Source organism: Bos mutus, chromosome 7 (genome assembly GCF_027580195.1).
Source record: "Bos mutus isolate GX-2022 chromosome 7, NWIPB_WYAK_1.1, whole genome shotgun sequence".
NCBI classification, from domain to species: domain Eukaryota; kingdom Metazoa; phylum Chordata; class Mammalia; order Artiodactyla; family Bovidae; genus Bos; species Bos mutus.
This window is the reverse complement of record NC_091623.1, coordinates 105,376,482-105,403,502: the sequence shown is the minus strand read 5'-3', so window position 1 is coordinate 105,403,502 and position 27,021 is coordinate 105,376,482. Positions and strand designations below refer to the sequence as shown.

At 46.0% G+C, this 27,021-nt stretch overlaps 1 protein-coding gene across 1 annotated transcript in view; it reads right to left on the bottom strand.

The window, feature by feature from the left end:
* GALNT10 (polypeptide N-acetylgalactosaminyltransferase 10) overlaps positions 1 to 27,021 on the bottom strand; it is a 229,646-nt gene that overhangs the window by 42,713 nt on the left and 159,912 nt on the right. Inside the window, exon 5 of the mRNA XM_070374662.1 lies at positions 3,095 to 3,280. Coding sequence (XP_070230763.1) covers positions 3,095 to 3,280 — 186 coding nt within the window. The remainder of the gene's footprint in view (positions 1 to 3,094; positions 3,281 to 27,021) is intronic.

Here is a 27,021-nt window from a genome sequence, read left to right as displayed (position 1 = left end):
CCGCTGGGGAAGGGAAAGCCTACCCACTCTAGTATTCTTGGGCTTCCCTTGTAGCTCAGCTGGTTAAGAATTTGTCTACAATGCAGGAGACCTGGGTGAAATCCCTGGGTTGGGAAGATCCCCTGGAGAAGGGAAAGGCTACCCCCTCTAGTATTCTGGCTGGCAGAATTCCATGGACTGCATAGCCCATGGGGTCGCAAAGAGTTATACACGACTGAGTGACTTTCACTTCCCTTCCTAATTCTTCATGGCTGTGCGAGGGACCTCCCTTCCAGGGAGGGTGTGGGTTGAGAAAACAAGGCTCTGCTGGATGCCGGCTCATTGTGGGAAGTGTGAGGTCAAGGCGGCGGCATCAGACAGGCAGCATTCCATGGTGCAGTTCTCACCTGGAGATAGGGTGCCCAAACCCTGGTTTTGCCACCTATGAACAGTATAACCTTGGGAAAGGTTATCTAGTGCCTCTGAACCCCGGTTTCCTGGCTGACAGAACGGAGGAAGATAGCACCTACCACGTGGGGTCTCTGTGAAGAACAAGCAGGATGATATGGCCAAGAGGCTTAGCCCAGCAGGTGACCCCTTCTCTGCTGACATCCTCTGTGCCCAGGATTGCCCTCTGTGCCCAGGATTGCTGAGAGCAGCTCAGAAGCAGGAGCCTCATTCTTTCTGCCCTTCAGTTTTCTCATTTGCTGTACGTGGATAATAATGCCTGGCCTGTGTCCTTTACCATATAACTGTCACCTTCAAACATAGCTGTGGCCTAAAAAGATAAGGGACTTGCAGAGGCATGATGCTGCTGATGATGGTGATGATAGAAATGAAGAAAATGATGATCAAGAGTGGCTTGCCTTTGGGGAAGGGAGGGCTAAATCCTTCTCAGGCTCAGAAATGCCTACTCTCCAAAGAAGGCAGAGTGAACTGTGCATGTTTATGGCTTCAGATACAAAAGCCAAGGTGGGCTATATCAGCTGTTCATATTAGCAGGGACAGACTTTTACATCTACACCACTGGTTCACATTTCTATTGGAAAAAGGAAAAAAAGAGGAAGAGTATTTCTTCCATGTATGCCTGTAGATTATGAAAATTACCCTCATATATTTCCATAGAAACAGAGTTAAGGCTATTTGGACCACAAGCTCAGCATCGTGCCTACCACTCCATTCTCTTTATGAGTCACTGAATGACCCACCAAATGGGATGTTCCTTCAGGACTATAAATTAGGGTATTTAGAATGAGGTTTGTTTTTTTTTTCCTTTTTTGTTCTCTTTCAGTCATGAGAGGCAGATCTAGACCTCTGGGTTTAATGAAATAAAGAGTTTACCAGAAAAATCTGGGTTATGTCTTAACCCAGTGGGATCCTGGACCCTTGGGGCCAGAAGCATATAATCTCATACTAAAGTTTCATGTTGATCTGTGTTAGGAAACAAATATGCTGGGTTATCCCATTAATCGGTGTAGGATTTGCTTTCTGTCCTCACTTCTGCATGGGGGCCTAAATAGTGCTCCCTGAAGTGTAGTCCCTGGACCAGCAGCACTGGCATCACCCAGGGGTTGTCAGGAATGCAGCTTCTCAGGCCCCACCCCGACCTCCCGAACCAACAACTCTGGAGCCGGGCCCAGCACTCTGTGTTTTACCAAATCTTCTAGGTGATTCTGATACATGCTCAAGCTTGCCCTAATCTTGAGTCCTCCTTGCTCTCTATGCTTTCTCTAATGGAGAGCATATCCCTCCATTTTTTTTCTTTTCCCTTGTCTAGGCTGTCACAGAGCACTGGGTTGAGCTCCCCGTGTCATACAGTAATCCCCACCGGCTGTTCGTGTTGCCTATGGGAGGGTGTACGTGCCAAGGCTGCTCTCTCCATTCGCCCCGCCCTCTCCCTCCCCCACTGGCTCCACAAGTCTGTGTCTATGTCTGCGTCTCCGCTGCTGCCCTGCAAATTAATTTTATTTATTTATTTGGCTGCACCTGGTTTTAGTTATTGCATGCAGGACTTGGCACTCAGGAGCTTTTAATTTTAGCATGTAGGATCTAGTTCCCTGACTTGGGCAGGGATTGAACCCGGGTCCCTTGCATTGGGAGTGTAAAGGCCTTAGCCACTGAACCACCAGGGAATTCCCATACTCTTCTATAATTGAGGCTTTCACTTTTCTCTCTGGACTGACAGATGTTCCCCAATCTGCCTCCATCCCTGTTCCTCACCTGACCACCAGCCCCACTAGGGGATTTCCTCTTCAGCATCTACCTATTGGGAGCAGCTTACTGCCTTCCTCAAAGCTCAGTACCTCTGGATTCAGATCTGGTTCTTCAACCAGCCATGAGGCACCTCACTGCCTGGCAGCCTGGCTTCAGGTCTCCCTCCTGCCCACAAGGGTGCGTGAATGGACTCTTGGATCACGCTGCCCCTGTCTGGACCTCTTCCCTGACAGCTGTCAGAAACTCCCTGAGGAGCAAATGAACTTAGGCAGACAGTATGGAATCCTGAAAGAGGATACACTCTGGAGTCAGACAGATGGGGACTTTGACACTTTTTGCCCAAGGGAACTAGCGAGTCACTCATTATCTCAGAACTTCAGTCTCTTCTAATATAAAAAAGGGATACTTTGGACCTGGTGTGGTTTTGTGAGGCCTGGAGATAAAGCTTACAGCTTTTTTGGCTCACAGTAGCAATGCAATGAACAACCACTGTTCTGAGTTGATTCGATGATGTCCCTTACATCATCAAATCAAGATGCCTACTGCTAAGATTTAGTTCTTGTAAGTAGGCAGTCTTGGCTTGCTTTCCAATAACACCTGAAGTAACTTGGGAGAAGCAGTCATATCACTAACACTAACGTGCTTTATGACACTGGGCAAGTCACTTCCCCTATCAAAGTCCCAGCTTCCTCCTCTGTAAAATGAAGGGGCAGGACTGCATGGATTCGTAAGGTCACTTTGAGCACCCCTGAAGATCTGACACCCTCGTGGCACCCAGCACAGTGCTGGGTGCATCTCAGGCAGGCAAGGGAAGCCCGGTAGGTGACTCCCTGCAAAAGGTGGGGCCGGTGGCCACTGGCACACTCCAGGCTGCCTACTTCACCTTGCAAGCCTCCCTTACCTAGCAAGGGGGGGAGCCAGTTGACATTGGCTTCACAGTGTGAGTCCAAGAATGTGATGACATCCCCAGTTGCAGCTGAGGCTCCCAGCATTCGGGTCCTGATCAGTCCTTCCCGTTTCTTGGTTCGGAGAATCCTCACGCTGGGGAAAAGGGCCATGTAGTCTTCAAGTGGTTTCTTCAGGTGTTCTGCAAGACAGAGAGTAGAGAAAAGATGGATAGGTGGGTAAGAACAATTGCTGAGTAATCATTCTTGTGACCCCCTTCTTTACGTGTGCACTGCACTTTACAGTTTAGACAGATTTCTGGTACACTGTCTTACTGGGTCTCTCAGATGGGGCCAACAAGGGCAGGAAGCACCACCTGTGTACTGCAAAGGGGGAAACTGAAGTTTAAAGAGGGCCAGTGTTAGTGCCAGACTTGCAACACAGAGAGAACTTCTGTATGACAGAGTTAGCAGCTGTGATTTATGTCTGGCTTGGACCCATTCCCTCATTTTCCTGGCAACAATACTTTGATTCTTTTTTGGGGTAAACTACCTTTTCCCTCCTATTCTCAGTCCTCCAGACTTGGGTGGGTTTGACCTCATCTCCTAGTTCCCAGCAGGTGGAGCGTGTGGCTTGGGCCTGGCCAATCAGGGCATTCCATTCCCTTGACCACAGTGATTGGTTCAGGGATGGACATGTGACCTGAGTTGGTCCAAACAATGAATCCTGAGAACTTTTTTTTCCGAACTATTGAACAATGAGGCCCATTTTTCTTACTAGAGTTACTAGGTTGGTTGGCTCTAAGTCTGGAGCTGCTTCTGACATCTTTAGCAAAATGAGGTGATGAGAGATGCTGGGAGGATCTGCTGAGACTGAAGTCAACAAGTAAAAAGACAGTGAAGAGATGAAGAGAGACATTATCCTGATAACATTTTGATTCTCCAGATCTCCCTGTGCCTGAAGCAGATAGACTCCTAGTTGTTCTTATTACATATGACAACCAATTCCTCTTTTTGCTTATTCTAATGTAGGCTGGCTTCTGGCCCATGCCTAGAAAAGCTGTTATAAATAAATCTCAAAGACATTCTCTTTCTACTAAAAATGCCAGCTTTAACATTAGTGTCTTTTGATTTTAATTAGGGTTAGGCCCCTTTATGAAAACTAGTATGGCTACAAAAAACCTATAGTTTATATCATATTTAATGGTGAAATATTGAATGCTTTGCTCCTGTGATCAGGAGAAAGGCTTTCCATTTTCTTTCTACTTAAGCACTATTCTAGAATTCCTAGTCAGTGCAATTGGTAAGACAAAGAAAAGGCATAAAGATTGGAAAGACTATAGATGAAATGATTGTTTACACAGAAAATCTTCAGAAATCTACAAAAAACTAGAACAGGTAAACTTAGAAAGATTTCAGGATACAGGTCAGCATTTAAAAATCAACTGTATTTCTATAGGCTAGCTTACTTGCTAGCAATTTGAAAATGCAATTAAAATGGTAAAAATACCACTTAAAATTTAACAAAGTAAGTACAAACTGTATACTCTGAAAACTACAAAACATTGTTGAAAGAAATGAACAATCAAAATAAATGGAAAAATAGTCAATGTTCATGGATCAGATGACCTAATGTTGTTAAGATGGCAATACCTCCTATGTTGATCTACAAATTCAATGTGATCAAAAATCATAGCTGGCTTCTTTGCAGAAATTGACAATTGACAAGCTGATACAAAAATTTATGGAAATGCAAGGGATCAAGGAATCCAGCACAGCTAAAAATCTACTGATTACTTGAACATTCACAACAACATTGTTCACAACAGCCAAATGGTGACAATAACCCCAATTTCCATTATTTCACAGATAGGTAAACAAAGGTGGAATATATCCATATAACAAGAAATGAAGTGCTGATACATGCCACAACATGCACGAACCTAGAAATCACTGTATTAAGTAAAGGAGGCCAGACACAAAAAATCACATTTTATAGCATTCCACTTGTACGAAAGTCCAGATTAGGTAAATCCAGACCTGGAAAGCAGATCAGTGATTACCGTGAACTGGAGTGGAGGGGAACTACTTAATAAGTATGGGGTTTCCTTTGGGGGGTGACAAAAATATTTTGAAACTAGATAAAGGTGATGGTTGCACAACATTATGAATATGCTAAATGCCAATGAATCATGTACTTTAACATGAGTATTACATATTTTAATATGGTTAACCTTACATTATGTGGATTTTACCTCAATTTTTAAAAATGGGCAAAGGATATATGAACAGGTACTTCTTGAAAAAAGATACAGAAATGGCCAAACACACGAAAAGATGCTCAACATCATTAGTCACCAGGGAAATATAAATCAAAATCTTAATGAAATACTATTAATACTTCACATCCACTAGGATGGCTATGATGAAAAAGGAAGATAATAACAAGTATTGACAAGGATGTAGAGAAATAAGAATTTTCATATACTGTCTATGGGAGTGTAATAAAATGGTGTGGCCACTTTGGAAAACGGTCTGGCAGTTCCTCAAACAATTGAACACAGTTACCATATAACCCAGCAATTCTACTCCTAGGTATATTTCCAAGAGAAATGAAAATATATATTGGACTTCCCTGGTGGCCCGATGGTTAACGATCTGCCTGCCAATGCAGGGGACATGGGTTTGATCCCTGGTCCAGGAAGATTTCATAGGCCATGGAACTAAGCCCATGAGCCACAACTACTGAAGCCCGTGTGCCCTAGAGCCCGTGCTCCGCTACAAGAGAAGCCACCGCAGTGAGAAGCTCATGCACGGCAACTAGAGAGTAGATCCTGCTCACCACAACTAGAGAAAGCCCACGTGCAGCAACAAAGACCCAGTGCAGCCAAAAATAAATAAATAGTTAAAAATTAAAATAAAAGCCAAAACATATATATCCACACGAAAAGTTGTACGCTAATGTTCATAGCAGCAATATTCATAATATCCCCAAAGTGAAAATCAAATCATCCAAATACACATCAACCGAAGAACAGATAAATCAAATGTAGTATATCCATTCAGGGAAAATACTATTCAGCAATAAAGAAGAATGAGCTATGGCAATAATATGAATGAACCTTAAAAAAGAGTATGCTGGAGTAAGAAAGTCAGACATTCTTGCTCTTAATTCACTCCACCAGGGCTTAGAGCTGGACAGGTCCCCCTGATTTAGGGGATGTGGCCAGATCACCTGTGAGCTGACTGTAAATACAGTTGCCTGGATCCTCCTGTGATCTGGGAGACTGAAGGAAGCATCAGGATCTTTGGTTTTACTTGACCCACAGATAATTCTGATGCACAGCCAGCCTAGAGAGCACTGGAGTAGTTCAGTCTCTTCATTTTATAGACAGAAATTAAGTCCAAAGAAGGGAAGGTGCCACAGTTAACAGTAAAGCCAGGGCCCCTTAACTGCTTGATCCAAAACCCTCTGAGCCTTTGATTTTTATAACCCTGTATAAAAATGAATAGTTTTCACTGGGAAGGCAAATTATGATTTGCGAAGAAGCTTCACATATTTTATCTCCCTTGATTCATAAACTCGTAGTCTGCATCGATGCTGTGAAAGTGCTGCACTCAATATGCCAGCAAATTTGGAAAACACAGCAGTGGCCACAGGACTGGGAAAGGTTAGTTTTCATTCTCATCCCAAAGGAAGGCAATGCCAAAGAATGTTCAAACTACCACACATTTGCACGCATCTCACATGCTAGTAAAGTAATGCTTAAAATTCTCCAAGCCAGGCTTCAGCACTATGTGAATCGTGAACTTCCAGGTGTTCAAGCTGGTTTTAGAAGAGGCAGAGGAACCAGAGATCAAATTGCCAACATCCTCTGGATTATCGAAAAAGCAAGAGAGTTCCAGAAAAACATCTATTTCTGCTTTATTGACTATGCCAAAGCCTTTGACTGTGTGGATCACAATAAACTGTGGAAAATTCTGAAAAGAGATGGACATACTAGACCACCTGATCTGCCTCTTGAGAAATTTGTATGCAGGTCAGGAAGCAACAGTTAGAACTGGACATGGAACAACAGACTGGTTCCAAATAGGAAAAGGAGTACATCAAGGCTGTATATTGTCACCCTGCTTATTTAACTTATATGCAGAGTACATCATGAGAAATGCTGGGCTGGAGGAAGCACAAGCTGGAATCAAGATTGCCGGGAGAAATATCAATAACCTCAGATATGCAGATGACACTACCCTTATGGCAGAAAGTGAAGAAGAATGAAAAAGCCTCTTGATGAAAGTGAAAGTGGAGAGTGAAAAAGTTGGCTTAAAGCTCAACATTCAGAAAACGAAGATCATGGCATCGGTCCCATCACTTCATGGCAAATAGATGGGGAAGCAGTGGAAACAGTGTCAGACTTTATTTTTCTGGGCTCCAAAATCACTGCAGATGGTGATTGCAGCCATGAAATTAAAAGACACTTACTCATTGGAAGGAAAGTTATGACCAACCTAGATAGCATATTCAAAAGCAGAGACATTACTTTGCCAACAAAGGTCCGTCTAGTCAAGGCTATGGTTTTTCCAGTGGTCATGTATGGATGTGAGTTGGACTGTGAAGAAGGCTGAGCGCCGAAGACTTGATGCTTTTGAACTGTGGTGTTGGAGAAGACTCTTGAGGGTCCCTTGGACTGCAAGGAGATCCAACCAGTCCATTTTGAAGGAGATCAGCCCTGGGATTTCTTTGGAAGGACTGATGCTGAAGCTGAAACTCCCATACTTTGGCCACCTGATCCAAAGAGCTGACTCATTTGAAAAGACCCTGATGCTGGGAGGGATTGGGGGCAGGAGAAGAAGGGAACAAAAGAGGATGATATGGTTGGATGGCATCACTGACTCAATGGACATGGGTTTGGGTGGACTCCGGGAGTTGGTGATGGACAGGCAGGCCTGGTGTGCTGCGGTTCATGGGGTCTCAAAGAGTTGGACACGACTGAGTGACTGAACTGAACTGAACTGACTCTGCATCACAAGTCTTCCCATCTGACAGATGAGAAAACTGATCCTTAGAGAAGCTTAGAAACTTGCCCCAGGTAATACAGCCAGGAAACTGCTTGGTTCCCCGTAGAAACAGGAGGCTTTCCCCCTCTCTAGCTGTGTTTTCCCAATCTCTCATCATCATATTACCTGCATGATTTTTGCCACTTCCACCTACCTTACAACAACTTCCTTAAGATTTTCTTTTTTAAATCAACTCACTTTTTTTCAAGCTAATAATTTTACTTAATTAATTTTATTTTAAAAGGAAACATTAAACACTATAAGTGGAAAATCAGTACCATTTGTGATAAAGAGCTAATGAATTAAAAAAGCCAAAGTAATAAGGATAAAGTAATGTTACTAGGTTTCAGCCAGATCTCGATTCCCTCTTTTTAAAGAAGGGAGATAAGGGTAACCAGCCGAGACCTTCCATTGGAGGTAATCAGAGGAAATGAAAGAGAGATCTGAAGAGAGAAAATGTACTCTCCTTATGAGTCAACGTTACTTAATGCAAAGTCTCGGAGCCACCTGAGATCATCTTAGGTACCACTTAAAATCACTTTCGTGCTGGTGCACTTGGGGAAACACTTGATTTAAGTCTTCAGAAACGTAAGGACTAGAGATGAGGTGTGTTTTGTGCTGTGTTGTCTGGCACCTCGCAAGTCGGAACAATTAAAAGATACACAGAGGAAAGATTAACTCCAGATACAACCCCAGGCTGCAAGGCTGAAAAACACTCCAGGTCGCCTCTCGCTTGCTCACAAAGATTAATATGGCTCCTCCTGCCCTTCCCCACTTCTCTTTGGAACAGTGGCTCTGTAGAGAGCAGAAATCAATTCGCCCTAATCGAGGGACTAAATCTTTCCAAAAGAGACTTTCTTGGGAAGCGAGACATGATAGCAAGAGGCACGATCACGCTCCAGATAGGCTGCTGTTAGGGCAGGAACACTACCTTAAAAAAAAAAAAAAATCCATAGTCATTGTCTTGTGACCAGCGCTTCTTCTTGGCTAGGTTCAACTGGTCGGTCGTTAACATGAGGATGAGCTAATCTTCTATACCACACACCACTACTCCCATCAGAGGGAGATATATGGCCCCGTCCGGCTCTAATCATGAGGGCCCCGCTCCGGCAGAGACCCACCGCTAAATCACCCTGCACGCAGATGGCCGCAGTCATTACAGATGGACCAATTAAGGCCTTCTGACAGCTTGTGGCAAAGTCGGTGCAATTATTTAGGGGCAATTATGTTCCTCCTGTCCGTATTAGAAAGAACATTTACACAAAATCAGGACTGTTGCCTTATTTTACCATGCCGTCTTCTTGGATGAGGACATCTCATAAAGTCATAGAATTTTCGAGCTGGAAGGGACTTTAGATGAGGATGATGATAGTTATGATGATAACAATTACAGGGAACAATTACTGAGGCTCTGCTCACACATGGAGCTCTCTCTCTATATATAATCTCCGTTGCTTACAACACCACTACAAATGGGGATACTACGGTCCTGTCTTGTATGAAAAGACACCGTGAGGCTCAGAATGGGTGGTGTGACCTACCCAAAGAACACAGTTTATAAATGATGAGGCCAAGATCTAAAACCCACCCCTGACTGTAAGAGAGCTGGCTCTTCCAGCCACATCAAAGCCCATCTCTGCCTCCATTCTGTTAACTCCTCTGTTCTACGCAGAGAGGAACAGCTAGGGCAAGTTAAATGCCTTGCCCAGAATCATATAGTGAGTCTTCCACTCTCTGGCTCCCCCCAGTTTCATAAACCCTAGGGCAAGGATGGCAAACAGGCGTCACGGAAATGCCTGTACTCATAGGTTTGTAATGGGTAGCTAAAGCAGTGTTAAGAAAGACTCTGAGGCCAGATCGTGGCTCAGTGTGAAAATGCCAGGGCTGAGAGATGTCTGGCCTGAAGCAGCAAGGTGGCAGCTGCCCTGTACCACAGAAGCACCGTGCCCATTCCAGGGGCTGCTCTGATTGGAAAGCAAAACAGAATTGCGTTTGCCCTTATTATCAATCCTAAAGGAAATCAACCCTGAATACTCATTGGAAGGACAGATGCTGAAGCTGAAGCTTCAGTACTTCGGCCATCTGATGTGAAGAGCCAACTCACTAGAAAAGACCCTGATGCTGGGAAAGACTGAAGGCAGGAGAAGGGTATAACAGAGGATGAGATGGTTAGATGGCATTACCAACTCAATGGACATGAATTTGAGCAAACTCTGGGAGATGGTGAAGGACAGGGAAGCCTGGCGTGCTGCTGTCCATGGGCTTGCAAAGAGTCGGACACGACTGAGTGACTGAACAACAATTCCTAATATAAGGATAAGTCAGAGCTATCCAACAAGGGGTGAGGTTGATCCTAAGGTGAGCCCCCATCAGTGCAAGGCCTTCAGCAAGTGTTTGCAGAGCATGGGTCAGAGTGCCCACAAGTGGGTTCTGCGTGCTTTGCCCATACCTCTTCAGCATTTTGTTCTCTCCCTGCCTGCCTCCCACCTGCCGGCACTTGATGCTGCCTGGGGTTCTATGCCTACATGGTGTACCTCAGCCAAGGACCACAGTGTGTGTAGACAACCACCCCAGCCCCCTCGCCCCTCAGGTGGGATAACTCTGAGCATGTGCTCTGTGTAGGCTCCCTGTGGGGTCACCGTGGTTGCCAGTCTTGGTGCCTGTCATAGGCGCCCTTCCTAGCTGCCTCCCACTTCCTCTTCTCACTTCCCTGCTCTCTTGCTGGTGTTTCCTGAAAGCCTCTCTCAAATTAACCACTTGCACTCACAGCCCATCTCACGATATGCTTCAGGAAACCCAAACCAAGACAGAGTCCAAGTGGCAGGTATGAGCTAAAACAGGGTTCCACAAACCCCAGCACCAGTCCATGGCCTGCTAGGAACCAGGCCACACAGTGGGAGGTAAGTAGTGGGTGAGTAAGTGAAGCTTCATCTATATTTACAGCTAGTCCCCCTCGCTCGCATTACGGCCTGAGCTCTGTCTCCTGTCAGATCAGTGGTGGTGGCATTAGATTCTCATAGGAGCTCAAATCCTACTGTGAGCCTCACATGCGAGGGATTGAGGTTGCGTGTTCCTTATGAGAATCATCCCCAAACCATCACCCTGCCACTCTGACCCTGGTCTGTGGAAAAACTGTCTTCCACAAAACTGGTCCCTGGTGCTAAAAAGTTTGGGGACCGCCCCGCTGAGTTAGAGGATTTGCAAGGCTGATGGTGTGATCCCTTGAAGGTGATGACTTTCGATCAGCAACACAATGACCTTTGGGACCATTATTTCTGTAACTAATGATCCCCACATGTTTAGTATGCACCTTGCCAGGCACCAACCCAAGCCCCCTGCATGTATTTACTCATGGAATCTTCACAAACACTCTACAAGGCAGGTCGTGGCTAGTATCCCTGTTTTACTGATGAGGACTCATGGGTGCTGACAGGTTTAGTAACTTTGCCCGGGTCTACACAGTAAGTGGCAGGTCTCAGATTTTAACCTGGGCAATCTGGTTCGAGAGTCTGTATGTAGGCTTCCTTGTTGAACTTTTTAAAAAATTAAGTACCATTGCAAACATATTTTAAAAAGTAGAACAGAAAAAAGAAGCCCCAAGAACCCATCACTCAGCTTCTGGAACTGTCACTTCTGGCCTCTCTTGCTTCATCCCCACCCCACCCACTGGATGATACTGGTGCTGATGGAGTCTGTGCTTATACCCATTGTGCTCTCAGAGGGGGAAAGGCAGCAGTTGTGTAGAGGGATGGTTAACAGGAAAGGATAGTACAGCTTCCTCTGGACTAGCTGTCCCTTTCCTAGGAACACACCCAGTGAGTATCTCAGTGCTGGGCACACAGTATTTTCTCACAAAATACAGGCTGGTCATCTCATCGGGCTCCCCAAAGCCATCACAAGGCGAGCATGGCAGGGCAGGTATCATCAATTCTGGTAACGAGAAGAAACCAAGGCTCAGGAAAGTGGAGGCCTTGCCTGACATCTCTTGACGGCTGAGGCCTGAGTGATGACCAGAACCCAGGGCCTGTGCTCCCTCTGTCCTCCCTGTGTATCCCACCTGGAAACGCACGTGTTTCCCTGGGAGCAGGAGTCCTCCTGGCTCCTGGGTTGAATGGAGCCTCTCCCTCCTGTCTGCTCTGAAGGGCACTTATGACTGAGGATGGTTCTATCTGGCAAGCTGTGCACGAGAAGTTGCTGAGTGCTGACCCCCAAAAGATATGCTGGAGTCCTAAACCCTAGTAACCTATGAATATGACCTAATAGTATCTTTGCAGATGTAATTAAGTTGAGATGAGGTCATATAGGTTTATGGCAGGCCCTCATCCGATGGCTGGTATCCTTTACAAGAAGGAAATTTGGACACACAAGGAGAAGGCCATGGGATCACAGAGGCATAGGCTGGAGTGATGCATCTATATGCCAAGAAACTCCAAGGGTTGCTGGCAACACTGGAAGCTAGGCAGAGGCAAGGAGGGATCCTCTGTGAGAACCTGCTGAGAGAGAGTGTGGCCCCCCGACACCGTGATCTCAGACTTCTAGCCTCCAGGACTGTGAGGGATTAAGCTCGTGTTGTTTTAAGCTGCCTGGTCTGTGGTGCCTTGTTGCTACAGCCTGAGGACATGGAGACAGAAGGCTGAGGTCTCACACACTGGCATCGAAACAGTGACACACAGCAAGAACATGGCCACAATCCAGGCCACTGCTGTCCCTTGTCTGGACGGCTGTGCTCCGTGGCCAACGGAAGTAGTCACGACTGCTGTCCCCCTGTCCCCCTGTCTGTCTTTAGTCTACACGCAGCAGTCATGTGGCCTCTGGGAAAAGAGGTAGATGGCCCTTTGGCACCCTTGCACTCTCTTGCTTAAAATCCTTCCATGGCTCCCCCTGGCTCTCGGGAGAAGGTCCCAAATCCTTCCCAAGGATGACAGGCTGTGTGTGGCTGATCCTGTCCCCTCTCTAGCCTCATCCTCCCCTTCCTCACAGCCCCCAACATGTCACCTTCTTTCGGCGTCCAAAGACCCCATGATGACCCCTTCTGCCTGAGTGTCTATGTCCAAACCAGTCCTTCTGCCTGGATCGCTGACGTACAAGCCTCTTCACATATTCCCCTCATTAACTCCTGTTCATCCTTCAGACCTTGGGTCACACCTCCTCACTAAAGCCCTTCCTGACCTCCTAGACAAGGGCAGATCCTGAGGGCAGATGGGCCCAGAGCCCTGAACCTTGCTCTTCCCGCTGCTGAGCTCAGGTCATGGCTCCCTCCCGTGCACTGACTGACTCTGCCTCCCCCCACTCTAGGTGGCAGAGGAGCGAGCTCTGCTTGCCAGTGTGGCCTTCGTGCCTGGTGCGAGGCCAGAGGCATCTGCAAATCCCTGCTGAATCCACATGCTTTCCTCTTCCATCGTTTCATTTGATTTGATTTGATCTGATTTGATTTCCCTGTGAAGGAAGCAGGTCACGGTTCATCATCCTCATTTCAAGATGAAGTTAGTCAAGTTTAGAAGACGTCTCTGGTCCAAGGTTACACATCCAGCCATGTACGTGGTGAAGATGGGACTCAAATCCAGTTTTACTTTGTTCAGGAATCTTTGCTGCACTCCTGTGTGTAATCAAATTAATTCCCAAGTAGAATCCAGAGCTTCAATCTCTGGTATATCAAGCCCTGCAGAGACTCCTGAGGGGACCAAAGATAAAGGAGCTTGGTGTTTCCCCAGTGCTGGCAGGACGCCAAGCCCGTGGGACAGGGCCCTGCGGGTTGGGCCCCAAAGGAGGAGGAGAAGATGGAAGAGAGGAGGACGAGGAGGAAGAGGAAGGGGCTGGGGAAAGTACGGAGCATGTCATGCATCAGACAAACCTCTGTGTCACCGCTGGTTCTCCGGCCTCGGCGGAGCTGTCAATAGCGCAGAGGCCGCAGCGAGAGAGGCTGCCTTCCCTACACTTGGCCTGGCTTCTGGGACTTCGAGGTGTTCTGGGTCATGTCTCAGATCTGCTGCGCTTCTGGCTATTCAAGTGTCATAGCTCATCTGCTTTCAAGATGGGTTTATTCACTTTTAAGTCTTCGACACTGTATTTTAAGGCAGTGCCAATCCATCTGGAATAGGGAAGGGCTCCCCGCAGGCAAAATCATCTCCCTGTGTGCTGTTTTGATACTCAGGTGGTTCTAGCCAAAGGTCAATTGTTAACGTGAGTTAGGGCCTCATCTTTATCATCGCCGTCACTGCCATGGTTTCTGCTTGGTGCTTACTGTGTGCCTAGGTCCAGTGTTAAGTGCTGTTACCTATACACACTGTCTCATTTCATTCTTATAACCACTCTGTAAGGTAGGCCCTGTGAGCTACAGAAGGGGAAACAGGCTCAGAAAAGTTCTGGGCCAATCTATGTCCAGACACTAGTAGGTAACAGCCAGGAATCAGACCAGGTGTTTCTAATCCAAAAGCTGGCATTATTAACCATATGAAGCGATGCCACCCTGCCAAGTCCCTGGTCTCTCTGTTCTGCCAGGTGGGTGGTGGTGGTGGTTGTTGTTCATTGCTCAGTCGTGTCTGACTCTTTGCAACCTCATGGACTGCAGCATGCCAGGCTTCCCTGTCCTTCACCATCTCCTAGAGTTTGCTCAAACTTATGTCTATTGAGTTGGTGATGCCATCCAACCATCTCATCCTCTGTTGCCCTCTTCTCCTCCTGCCCTCAATCTTTCCCAGAATCAGGGTCTTTTCCAATGAGCTGGCTCTTCACATCAGGTGGCCAGACTATTGGAGCTTCAGCTTCAGCATCCGTCTTTCCAATGAATATTCAGGGTTGATTTCCTTCAGGACTGACTGGTTTGATACGTTTCCAATTCCACAGCCTCCACCCTATCGTCTACCCCCAGGCTTTCACTTACTTGGAAAACTTTCAGACAAGTAAATATAAACAGCAAGAAAATTAAAAAGAGAGGTCAGGAAGGAAAGCTATGTTTGCACCAGGATAGGTTTTTGTAGGGGAAATGTATAGGCATTGAAGCATCATTTATTGTTTGGAAAAGGAAAGCAGATGAGCCCTTCAGGAGCAACATACTTTTTCTGGCCCAGAGTCCTTGGAGGAAGTTCAGAGAGTGGCAGAGCAGAAAGGGTCCTCCAAATTCAGCTAGAAGGCCTTTTTTATTCTCCTTTGACACAGGTCTTTTATAACACACTCTAAGGCATAACAGTTACTTTTGATGTGTGTTTTTGAAAAAACAAAAACAATCATTTCTTTCTTTTCCCCTTCCTCCTCTGCTTCTTGATAATAGCTTTATTGAGATATAATTCACATACCATACAATTCACACATTTAAAAATCTTACAATTCACTGCCAACCAGCCATTCCTGCACAGCTAAAAGTAGTGAAGCAACCCTCCCTTAGTCAAGACCTTTCTTACAGAAAGAATTCAATTCCGTTTACTTGTTTATTTACTGGCTGCACTGCATAGCATGCAGGATCTGTTTCCTGACCGGGATCGAACTCACACTCCCTGCAGTGGGGGCATGAAGTCTTAACCACTGGACTGACAGGGAAGTCCCTAGCTCAGTTTAATCAAGAGAGCATTTACTGTACTCCTGCTGTGTGTCAGGAACTCTGCCAGGCACATTCCTTTCTGCTGATCTAACAGGGTGATTCTCAAAGTGTGATCCCCAGACGGTTGCAGCAGCATCTGGAAGCTTATTTGAAGTGCCAATTCTTAGACCTCACTCCAGACCATCTGAATCAGATGGGTGGGGCCTGTTGATTTGGACTTTTAACAAGCTCTCCAAGTGATTCTGATACATGTAAACATTTGAGACAATTATCTAACAATGCAGATGGTGACCCCAGGGAAATAAACCTAGGTGATTGTAACCATACAGTTACCCCCTGTATCTGTGGTTTCTGCATCTGGGGATGGAACCATCCATGGATTGAAAATACTCAGAAAAAAAAAATCCAGAAAGTTCTGAAAAGCAAAACTTGAATCTGTTGTGTGCTGGCAACTATTTACATAGCATTACCCTGTATTAGGCATTGTAAGTAACCTAGAAATGATTTAAAGTATTCAGATGCATAAAGGTTATATGCAAATACTGTGCCATTTTATATAAAAGACTCGAGCGTCCACGGGTTTGGTATCTGAGCAGGGGTGGTGGTGGTGATGTTGGTCCTCTAACCAATCTTCCCATGGATACCAAAGGATGATGTTTTAGGGTCTCCAAATGATTAGAAACAGAAGCCTATGTTTCCTGTTGGAATAACTGAAAAACGAAAACCCTCCAAGGGATCCAAAACTATTTCCTGGCCTGAGCAAAACTGTGGAGGGGATGGGTGTCCTCTTGTTCTCCTCCATAGACTCACAGTGGTCCCCACCTGGCTGGGCCTCCCCTTCCCCTCCTGCCCTGACCCTCCTCTCACCTTTAAGTGAGAAAGATCTGACAAATGATTACACCTCCTGAGAGGCTCATGGCAAGGCTTCTCAAACTACAGTCCAAAGAATTCCTAGAGGAACGGTTTTCACACAGCTGCCTGGACAGCCTCAGAGATTCTGATTCCCTATGTCAGGGAGCAGTGGCTTCAAATATTTTGACTACGACCCATAAAGAGAAGCACATTTTATACCAAGACCTGGTACACATACACATAACTGAAACACAAGGTGTGATGTGAGATGTTTTCTTCTCTTCTATCCTCTTATATTTCACTTTTGCTAAAAAGCAGGTCATGTGACTTCCCTGATGGACTAGTGGTTGGAAGTCTGCCTGCCAATGCAGGGGACATGGATTCAGTTCCTGGTCCAAGAAGATCCCACACACTGTGGGGCAGCTAGGCCCATGTGCCACAACTACTGAGCCTGCGGCTCTACAACCCATGAGATGCAAATACCGAGCCCACGTGCCGCAGTTACTGAAACCCACACACTCTAGAGTCTGCGAGCTGCAACCACTGAGACTGCTCACCCTGTAGCATGTGCTCTGCAGAGAGAAGCCACTGTGATGAGAAGCCCATGCACAGCAACCAGAGAGCAGTCCCCTCTGTCTGCAACTGGAGAAAGCCCCCACGCAGCAATGAAGACCCAGCACTGCCAAAAAATAAAGTAAAAGAAAAGAAGCTGGTCATGACCCCTCAAAGTGATTTCATGACTCTCCAATGAGTCTACCACAGTGTGAGAAACCCTGGCTCTGCGCACCATCTGGAATCTACAGTGTTAGAAGAAGATGCACCACTTGACCCTGAGGTCCTTGGCCCTGGCCCCTGACCCCTGAGGCTAGTGCTCTTTGTAAAAGACCACATTGTTGTTATTGTTATTACACTTCTAAGAATGTATAAAAATGTACTGAGGGTCCAGTTCTATAAGCAGGACAGTTACTGCATAGCTTACTTCAGTAGGTCATTACTGGAATTCCTGTGCATTGATTTGAGATCTCTGGAACACCATATGGCTGGAGAAAGTCACTACTCCCAAATGGCCAACTTCCTTCTACCAAAAACTTTGGAGAGCACATTTTAGGTGTCTTTCCTCTCACCCTAAGAGCTTCTAGGCAGATGCACGCATGGGGCTTTTGCATTCTATGGGCCTACTGCCTTGAGCAGCTAAAAAGATCAAGGACACAGAAGATTTATGGGAACTGGGCCCAAACTATCAAAAGCAACATGGTGCCGACACTGGGCTGACTCACCTTCTGATTCAGGGGTTTCAACCCTCTCCTACTCTGTGTCCCTTTAGGTGACAGTTGTTCTGTATGCCCCCCTTTAATATCCTAAAGTAAAATTCATAAATAACACAATGTGTTTAACACTTAAATGGGGAAAATTCTGTATGATCCCCCAACTGTGATACAGAGAAGAAATAATAAAGTAACATGTGTTTCAATATGTAAATATCTGGAATGGCTACAAGAAGACAGTGAAGTAGCCAAGTGCTTGCAGTTCTGAGTGTCATTTACTGAACACATATTGGTTCACATTATAAGACCAGTACAGGTCTATGGGCTGGCAACTTAGGTACCACAAGTTGCATTGCTATTGATGTGATTTCCTATAACACTGGATAACTTTTGATGGAGTTCCAATCCCCAGAAGCAAATCTTCCCCTGACATACATATATTTCTGGAAAAGTCAGCACCATGGCATACCTGGGGAGGGGGGAGAGTTCACTTTGGGGAGGCATGTGTGTAAGCTATAAGTGGCAGTGTGCAAGAGAGGTAGAGAAGTTGGGTGAAAGGTGCATGGGCATGTTCCAGTAACAAAATACATTTCTGGGCAGAACCTTCGGGAGGAGGAAAAGGGAATCAGTGAGCCTGGGTGTTGTGTGGTGGGAAGAGTGAGAGCAAAGCATCCCAGTGGTGTGGACCAGAGGCTGTGGGAGAAAAGGGATGTCTAATGAGAGCTGTGTGCTTCCCAGGTGGCTCAGTGGGAAAGAATCTGGCCGCAATGCAGCAGACCTGTGTTTGATCCCTGGGTCAGGAAGATCCCCTGGAGAAGGAAATGGCAACCTCATTCTAGTATTCTTGCCTGGGAAATCCCACAGACGGAGGCGCTGGCTGGCTACAGTCCATGGGGCTGCAAAAGTGTTCAACACGACTTCACAACTAAACAATACAATGACAAGAGTTGTATGTGGGTGGCTATGGCATCTGATGTAAATCTCCCTCCTCTGCCTCGTCCATCAAGTGCTCAGTAAAACCTAAAGCCCTTCCTAATATTTTTGCACACATGGACACTTCCAGGGGCTCTCCATTCAGAGTGGAAACAGAGTGAGCCCCTGAGCAGAAGCCAGAAGCCCCAGGGCAGCAGACTCAGGCTTCCACCTGCCAGGCGCCAGGCACTGTCCCAGGTACTTGGCTGGCTTCATCCCACACACATTCTTGACAGCCACCCTATGAGGGTTAATCCTATCTGACAGATGCGGAAACTGAGACTCAAGAAGGGTCTGTCACTGCCCATGATCACACAGCTAGTGTTGTGAATTCCAGCCTTAATCCATCTCTTTTGACTATTCCTTACAATCAGTGGCCTCTTGGTCTGGTGGCTTAATTTGTTAGGTTTACAGGCAAAGCTCATTTTATTGCACTTTGCTGTATTGAGCTTCAAAGATATTGAAGGTTTGTTGGCAACTCTATGTCAAGCAAGTCTATCTATCATTTTCCCAACAACATTTTTTCACCTCGTGTCTCTGTGTCACTATTTGGTAATTCTTGCAATATTTCAAACTTTTTCACTTTTCATGTTTGTAATGGAGATCTATGATCAGTGATCTTTGCTGTTGCTAATATGACTCACAAGACTCAGATGATGGTTAGCATTTTTTAGTAACAAAGTATTTTTTAAAGTAAGGTATATACACTGTTTTCTTTAGACGTACTGCTATTTCACACTTCATAATAGAGTACTGTATAGTGAAAGTGAAGTCGCTCAGTTGCACTCTTTGCGACCGTATGGACTGTAGCCCATCAGGCTCTTCCATCCATGGGATTTTCCAAGCAAGAATACTTGAGTGGGTTGCCATTTTCTTCTCCAGGGGATCTTCCTGACCCAGGGATCAAACAGGTTTCCTGCATTACAGGCAGATTCTTTACCCTCTGAGCCTCCAGGGAATCCCATAGGGTCAACATAACTATTATAGGTACTGGGAAACCAAAAAAATGCGTGTGACTCACTTTATTGTGATATCCGCTATACTGCAGTAGTCTGGAATCAAACCTCCAATACCTCCGAGGTCTGCTGTGTTTCTCTGGCACTTTTCTGAGAATGAATGGAGATCTGACCTCCAACCTGAAGAAAAATTGTATACCTTCCCCAAACATTTGCTTTGAAACCACAAGGCCCTCTGTTTCTTGGCATCACATTACAAATTACCCCATTCCTCAGGGCACAGGTATTTGGCCTGAACATGCTTTTGGTGATTTTAAGAATGAATTACACTGCTTCCTTAAGCAATCACATCCACCAGCCAGCTCCCAGAAATAGAAAGCACTTCATCACACAAATTAACTCCTCTCTCCTATTTCACAGAAGATGAGTAATCTATTAAAAAAAGAGATGCTATTATCTAAACAGGCAGCTTATCTGCACTTTTAATTTCAACTAAATGCATTGGTCCCTTTTCACTGGGTGGGTAGGGCCATAAATCTGTTTAATAATCAGATGATGAATAAAAATACACCAGGAACTACCACTATCAAGTTAATTACAGCCTCCCCTGTTTTCTGAGAGCTACTCCCCACCAATCAGCTACACAAGAGAATAGAAGGCTGGGTCCCTTGGACTTGGCCGTCGCCACTTTTTCACCCAGTTGGAGCCCATCCAGGGGAGCAGATTCATGGGCAATTTCAGTTGTGGGTTCTTGGTAGCTCCTCTTAAATTATGTCAGGTTGTCAGGTGTTGGAGAGCAACATGTGTTTTGTTTCGGATGCCGGCTTCCACGCTTATCATTTAAGGTGTTATTAAAGAAGAAAAAAAATTCTTCCACTTTAACCACAGTGTCAACCTGTCAGTTTCATATTTGTTAAAGGGCAAAAGCCTTCCCCTGGGGGATATTTTCTTGCTCGGTGTGCAGGAAGAGAAAGCTGAGCATATGTCAGAGCTTTCCTCACCACCCTAACTACTGCCAACCCACCCCCCCAAATCCCAACTCAACCTCTGGAAATCTCTGCTTTGCAGGATCCTGAGATATCTCATCTGGGCCTCTCTCCTCTCTGCTTCCTCACTGGCTAGTACCAGAGGAGGAACTGTGGGATCTTCAGCTACTCACAGAGACTTCCATATCAGGGACTGACCTGGTCATCTTGGCCTCTAATCCCTTTCCTCTCCTCCCCTTCCACACTGCTGCTACAGCACAGGTCTACTGAGGTCATCTGGTGACATTTCAGGCTTCCCAGCAATGTCCAGAGCCCACCCTTCCGGATCTGTCTCCCACCTCAACCCTGTACCCGATCCTTTCTCTGTAGCTACCACTTGACTAATTTTCTTGCCTTTGTTCCTTTACTCTTGTGAATCCTGCAGCTCAGAGCATCCTTCTTTGCTTCTCTGTCCCAGGGCATCCTATTCTTTCTTCTGGGCTCAGCTCAAAGTGCTCCTGAATCAGCATCCGTGTGAATGGCACTCTCCAGATGCCCCTGAGTGTAGCACATGCTCTGCTTTCCACGCACGTATGGGTTCAGGACTCGTGTTTCTCTGCCCAGCAACAAGCTTCTTGAGGGCAGGACTGAGAGTGATTTATTTTCCTGTCCCTCACAGCACCTGCACAGCAGTGTGGCATGTGCTGACAGATATCTGGTGAATGGTCCTGGCTTGATGTATTTTCCTTGCCACTTGTGGGTTTTATTTTTTAAAATCCATGCCACCATGACATGACTCAACATGTCACCCAAGGGAAGACATCAAGCGTGTTCAGGGGGCTCTGTCATCCAGGTATTCACTCACGAGTCTCTAAAAATAGGACATAGCATCAGGAAGCAGAAGCCATCTTCAGAGTTGGTATTTACCAGTGAACCATTCATGAAACTCCTACTCAAGCATCACCCCCTGCCTAACGGAAGGGTATGTCTCTGCCCATCACATCCAAGTCTGCTTGTGAGATGGTTGTGTTTCAGATGTGACCACCTATCAGTATAAAACAGGCTGATTACCAGGTGCTGTAGAGGGAGCAGCAGATGCAAGGGCCTGGAGGCAGGTGGGGGCAGGACCTAAAGCAGTCACTGATTCTTTTGGTTGATGTTTAAGGCCATTCCCTGGAGGTGGACACTCGCACAGAGTTCTGTCAGTGATTCAGGTGGACCACAGGGAAAGAAACACCACAACTGATACAGGTGGACTCCATTTTTGGATGTCAAGTGTTCTGAATGTTTTATCTTTTTCTTTCTAAAATGGAAAAGTCTTCACTATTTTCTTTTGTCATTATAAATATGATGCATTCATGGTAAAGAAAATTTTTTTTTTAAGCCATCATGGAGGAAGGTAACATCTGAATGACAAGTCACTCTGGTCTCATCCACAGGAGAAGGCCATTCTTAGTAGTTTGGTGTACTTCTCACTCAATTTTCCAGTGTTTTTGTGCTTATTTACCTGTTTCTTCTGAAGTCTGTCTTTTTCCCTTTATTTAACAAATATGTCATAGTTATCTCTCTATATCAGTACATGTAGATCTATCATGACATTTTCCCTACTGTCTCGCTTGATCCGCCAGTTAACCCAGGTGAGAGGAGTAGTGCCATTTTGCCTGACAAGGAGGCTGGGAGAGATGGAGTGCCATGCCCAAAGTCAACAATAGGTAGATGAGAAGACCAGGTTCTCTGCCTCTAGCTCATGTCCTGTCTCTGACCCCATGCGGTCTGCCTTCAGAAGAACAGACCTGAACCAGAAGACAACATTTGCAGAGAGTTCAGCTCAAAGTAAGGAAAGAGCTTTCTAATCAGAGAGTGTCCAGTAAAGGAATGAGATCGTTCATAAGACAGTAGTTGTCCATCACTGGAAGAATTCAGAGGCTGAACTTATGCAAACCGTAGAAAAGATTCAAATGCTAGAGAAAGATGACATGGCCTCGAAGGCCCCCTCCAGCCCTGGGATTGTGTGATTGATTCTATGGTTCCAAGATGATATGCCTGCTAATACAGCTGGCCTGCCATACAAAAGGCTCTAAGAGTAGTGACGGTCCACCTCTGAGGACCTGCTCCTTTAACCCAGGGGCTCCTTCTGAGATGCACTTAGTAATCAGCATGGAGAGAACGAGGTTTTCTGTTCATAAGTTCTGGTCTATTTTATCTGCCCCTGTAATTTTTCTCCCTGCCCCAGCTGAGCAACTTTTGCTTTCAATATTCTATTTATGTGTCAAGGGCCAGAAAACTGGAATGCTGTCTCCAAGGGAACTTCACAGTATGGGTCTGTGTGAGGAAGGTGGGCTGGGTGTTTGTGCATTCTGAACCCAGAGTAGCACTGAACAGATTGTTCCAGTCCTCTGGTTGTGTACAAGTTGTTCGAGGCATGTAGTCTGATTTGTTAACTTGTGTTCAAATTCATACACAAATACACACACCTCTAATGCTCACTGCTGGGCCTGACAGAAGGAATTGCTTACATCCTGGCTACTGTAAGCTCAAGACCAAAGAGGAAACACTGGCCTAGGCTGGCTGTGGAGAGGCACTCAACCCTGGTAAGGGGTTTGTTTCCACACAGAGACCCAGATGGCCGTCTGGGTTGCAGAGTCGTGGACACCTGGCACACCCCAGAAGCCAGGTGGCATGGTCGGCGGCATGCCAGCAATGGCTCAGGCTTCTCAATGCCTTTTCTATCTGGGTCTGTCACAGGCCTGCCTCTCCCCACTGGTGGTCCCGTTCCTGTGGGTTACCACTGCCTTCCCCTAGGCAGGGGAAAATGTTTAAAAAAGGATACATGTCATTTTGCAAATTGTGGAAAATCAGATCTGTGAAAATAAATGAAACGCCACCAATTAACCCACTGTCTGGGTGGCCTCTTTTAATGTTTCACATCTGCTGGGGCTTCCATGTCCCCTTAGCAGAAAATCCCCATGGTCTGGAACACCATTCCTCCATATTCCTTACTGCACAGTTGAGTGCAAAATAACACTTAACAGAGCCTCTATTATCTGCCAGGGAGGGCGTGAGCAGATCAGAAGCCAAGACAACCGAGCTGAGGCCTCAGGTCTACTGAGGAAGATATATTTCTGCTACAAGAATAATATCAACAGCTGACACATGGTGAGAGTGATTCTGTACCGATACGGTGCCAAGCATCCTGCAAGTATTAATATCATCTCATTTAACGTTCACAATAGTCCTACAAGGTGGGGCTGTCATCTCCATTTCACAGATGAGGCAATTGAGGCTTCGTGAGGTGGAGGGTCCTATATGCGGCTAGGGAGTGGCAGAGCAGGGACTTGAACCCAGGCTGGTGTGACTGCAGAGCATGTGCTCCTAACCACCATGCTTTCCTTTAATAGTGCAGGTGTGTGCAAAGAGGAGCAGCAGCGCCCTAGGGCTGGATTAATGTTGGGGAGGGGACCACGGAGAGTGGAGGTCTCCCAAATAGAGTTTCAGTGGAATCATTAGGGTGGTGAGCTGGGGAAGGACAGACTAGGAAGAAAGAAGCCGTGCAAAGGAAGCAGGGCCTTAAACTGTCAAGTATCCAGACCACTAGTAGAGTCCACTGTGTTCTCACCAATGACAAATCTTCTTAATAAACAGTTCTGAAGTAACGCATGATATCTTTCAATTGAAAGGGGGCATTTCTTAAGTATGTGTGAGTATCAAATAGAGACTGTGCTAAGAAGTGAAAATGTAGCCTATAAAGAATTAAGACAAATCTCCTCATCTTCTGTAACCCTGGAAAGGGGACATGCTAAAATCTCTAGAACCTTGCAGGAAATAAACCAATCGCTGAGTCAAACATTTTCTTTTCTTTAAGATAGTATTATTTTTCAATTAAAGGAGAAATAATACACATATTCTCCTTGTTTAAAAAAAAAAACTACAAATGCAAGCAAAGAAAGTTTTTTTTAAATTTCTTTTGCTATGCCTTGATCCTGGTTCACTCCCCTGTTTCAGAAGTAACTGCTGATAGCAGTTTGGAGTATGTCCTTCCATGCCTTTTCCTATATGTTTACCCAGACATATGCATACACATTGAAAACATAAAGTATTGCTTTTGTTTGTGTGTATATTTATAAATAAATGGCTCTGCTGATGGGCACTTAGGCTGTTTCTAATTCGGTGCTCTTATAAAGAGTCTGCAATCAGCATCCTGATATGTTCCTCTTGACTATTTCTCTAGAACAGACACTGAGAAATGGAATTCCTAGGTCACAGGATGTGCACATTAAAATTTTCTGGATACTTCCAAACTGCCCTCTGAAGTGGAATTCCCATTTTTTTTTTAATCCCCTTCAACAACTCCTGTATAGAATGGTGAGACCCTTGGGAAGCAGGCTGGGGTGGAGGTAGGAGAGGGTAGATTTTTAAATGACATATTTGATATAATAAAATAATTATTTAGAAAGATAGCTACTCTTGTCATAATACAAAGTAGATAAATGTGGAGCTGGACAAAATCTTGGCCTGGGGCAATACACAAAAGGAAGACTGTCAGAGAGGGCCGGGCCTCGTCCCTCCAAGAGTCTCTAGTGACGGAGGTGAGCAAGGAGAGGGCTTGCATGTTTTCTAAAGGGAAGTAAATATTCAGAAAAAAGCCAGAAACTTGTCAGGATCTGGAGGCGGGGGTGGTCACTAAAAGGGTAAGTCACTGAGTGCTCCTTCCCAGGCTGCTCATGGCCTCGGGGGCAACCTGTGTCTTAGGAGGGAAATCTGGTCACCATCCAAACCGCGGGACTTGGCCTGAACTCCCCAGAGACAGGGCTGCTCCACCAGCCTCATAAATCTCTCTGAGGGTCAGGTGACTCCGCCCAGCACGTCCAACTGAAGAAGGTGGCCTAATCTGACCAGCCTTGAATTTCAGAGGTGAAAGCTGCCTCTGCGGACTGCAGTAGTTTGGGAGGTACGTTTCCATGGCTTTTGATGTGTTAATGGTATATGGAGGAGACAAGCCTTCAGAACAGAGCCCAGCTCTGCCCCGAAGTGTGCACCAATTAAGATGATTACTGGTTTCCTTACAACACAAATACTAATGGCCTGTCACGCTCTGGCATATTTTTCTTCGTAACCTTCAACTCCGAATGATTAATAAGGCTCCGGTGGCACGACTCACACACACAGGCGGAAAGCAGCGGGGAAAAACCCAGCTCTGATGATTGCACGTCCAATGAGGCAGAGGCTTGTGGAAGCAAGTTCTGAAGGGCCATGACCGTTGGGGAGAGCACAGTCACAATCAGTGGGGCACAGTGTCCTGGGGATGCTCTGAGGAACTAGGATTAGCTGTGTGGGTCGCTCTCCCTCTCTGGGCCTTGATTTCTCCCTTTCTTGTTGCCTGGGGATAGTAACCTCTTTCCAAGCTTGCCAGGCGGGACTGTTTCTATAGGAGGATGCTTAAAGATTCACACAGTGGGGATGTCATTATGACTGGCAGAGGTGAAAATGGAAGGGGACACACAGATAGGAGTGGGAGTACATACAGCACAGTGGCTGAGAGCCAGGCCCCAAATCCAGGCAGACTTGGGTTGGATGTCTAAGTTTCCTACAGACCAGTGCTGCCATGCCACGTACACTTCTCTAAGCCTCTGTTTCTTCACCTGAGAAGTGGGAATAATACAGAAGCTCCTCTCTTAGGGTGTTGGGATGAAATAAGATCACGGGTGTGAGTGCTCAGCAAGCCCCAGGTCTGAGACAGACCGAGCATCAGTGCTGTTAGCCATAGTTATTACTATGGTCACACCAAATGCCAGGAAAAAGGGCTTCTCCCTTTCAGCCCCCACTCCCCCAGTTTATATCTTCTAAAGACACTCCCCCCATCCCTTCAATACTTCAAATTCCATTTCTCCTACTTCATCAAGGCCAGAGGGCACCTTACTGTCCTAAATTCAACTCCGTCCCAGGGTTCTGTGAATTTCATCTCAGGAGAAAAGTGGTAAAGACTGTTTTCCATTTGGCCTTTTCAGAAATATGAACTGCTAGGTAGGAGTACCAACATCTCCACGATGCTTTTGGTCCATTGTTCAGTACCTCCTGAGGATGTAGTCAGAGGAGGCTTCCCCAAACACTCTGTTTTATTTCTCCCTTCATCTTATGTAAAGCACTGGACAAAAGGATCTCAAAACCATCTCTTTCAACTCAGTCACTGCCCCTAAATCCTAAATTTTGGAGCACCCTGGGCCTCATGTAAGTCCCCACCTCGGCTCACAGTGGGAACAGACTCTACAGAAGGTTTACAGGGCCCAGGATAGAGAGAAGATGGGGGCCAGGCAGCTGAGGGATGCGTGTGAAATGGACCAGATGGAA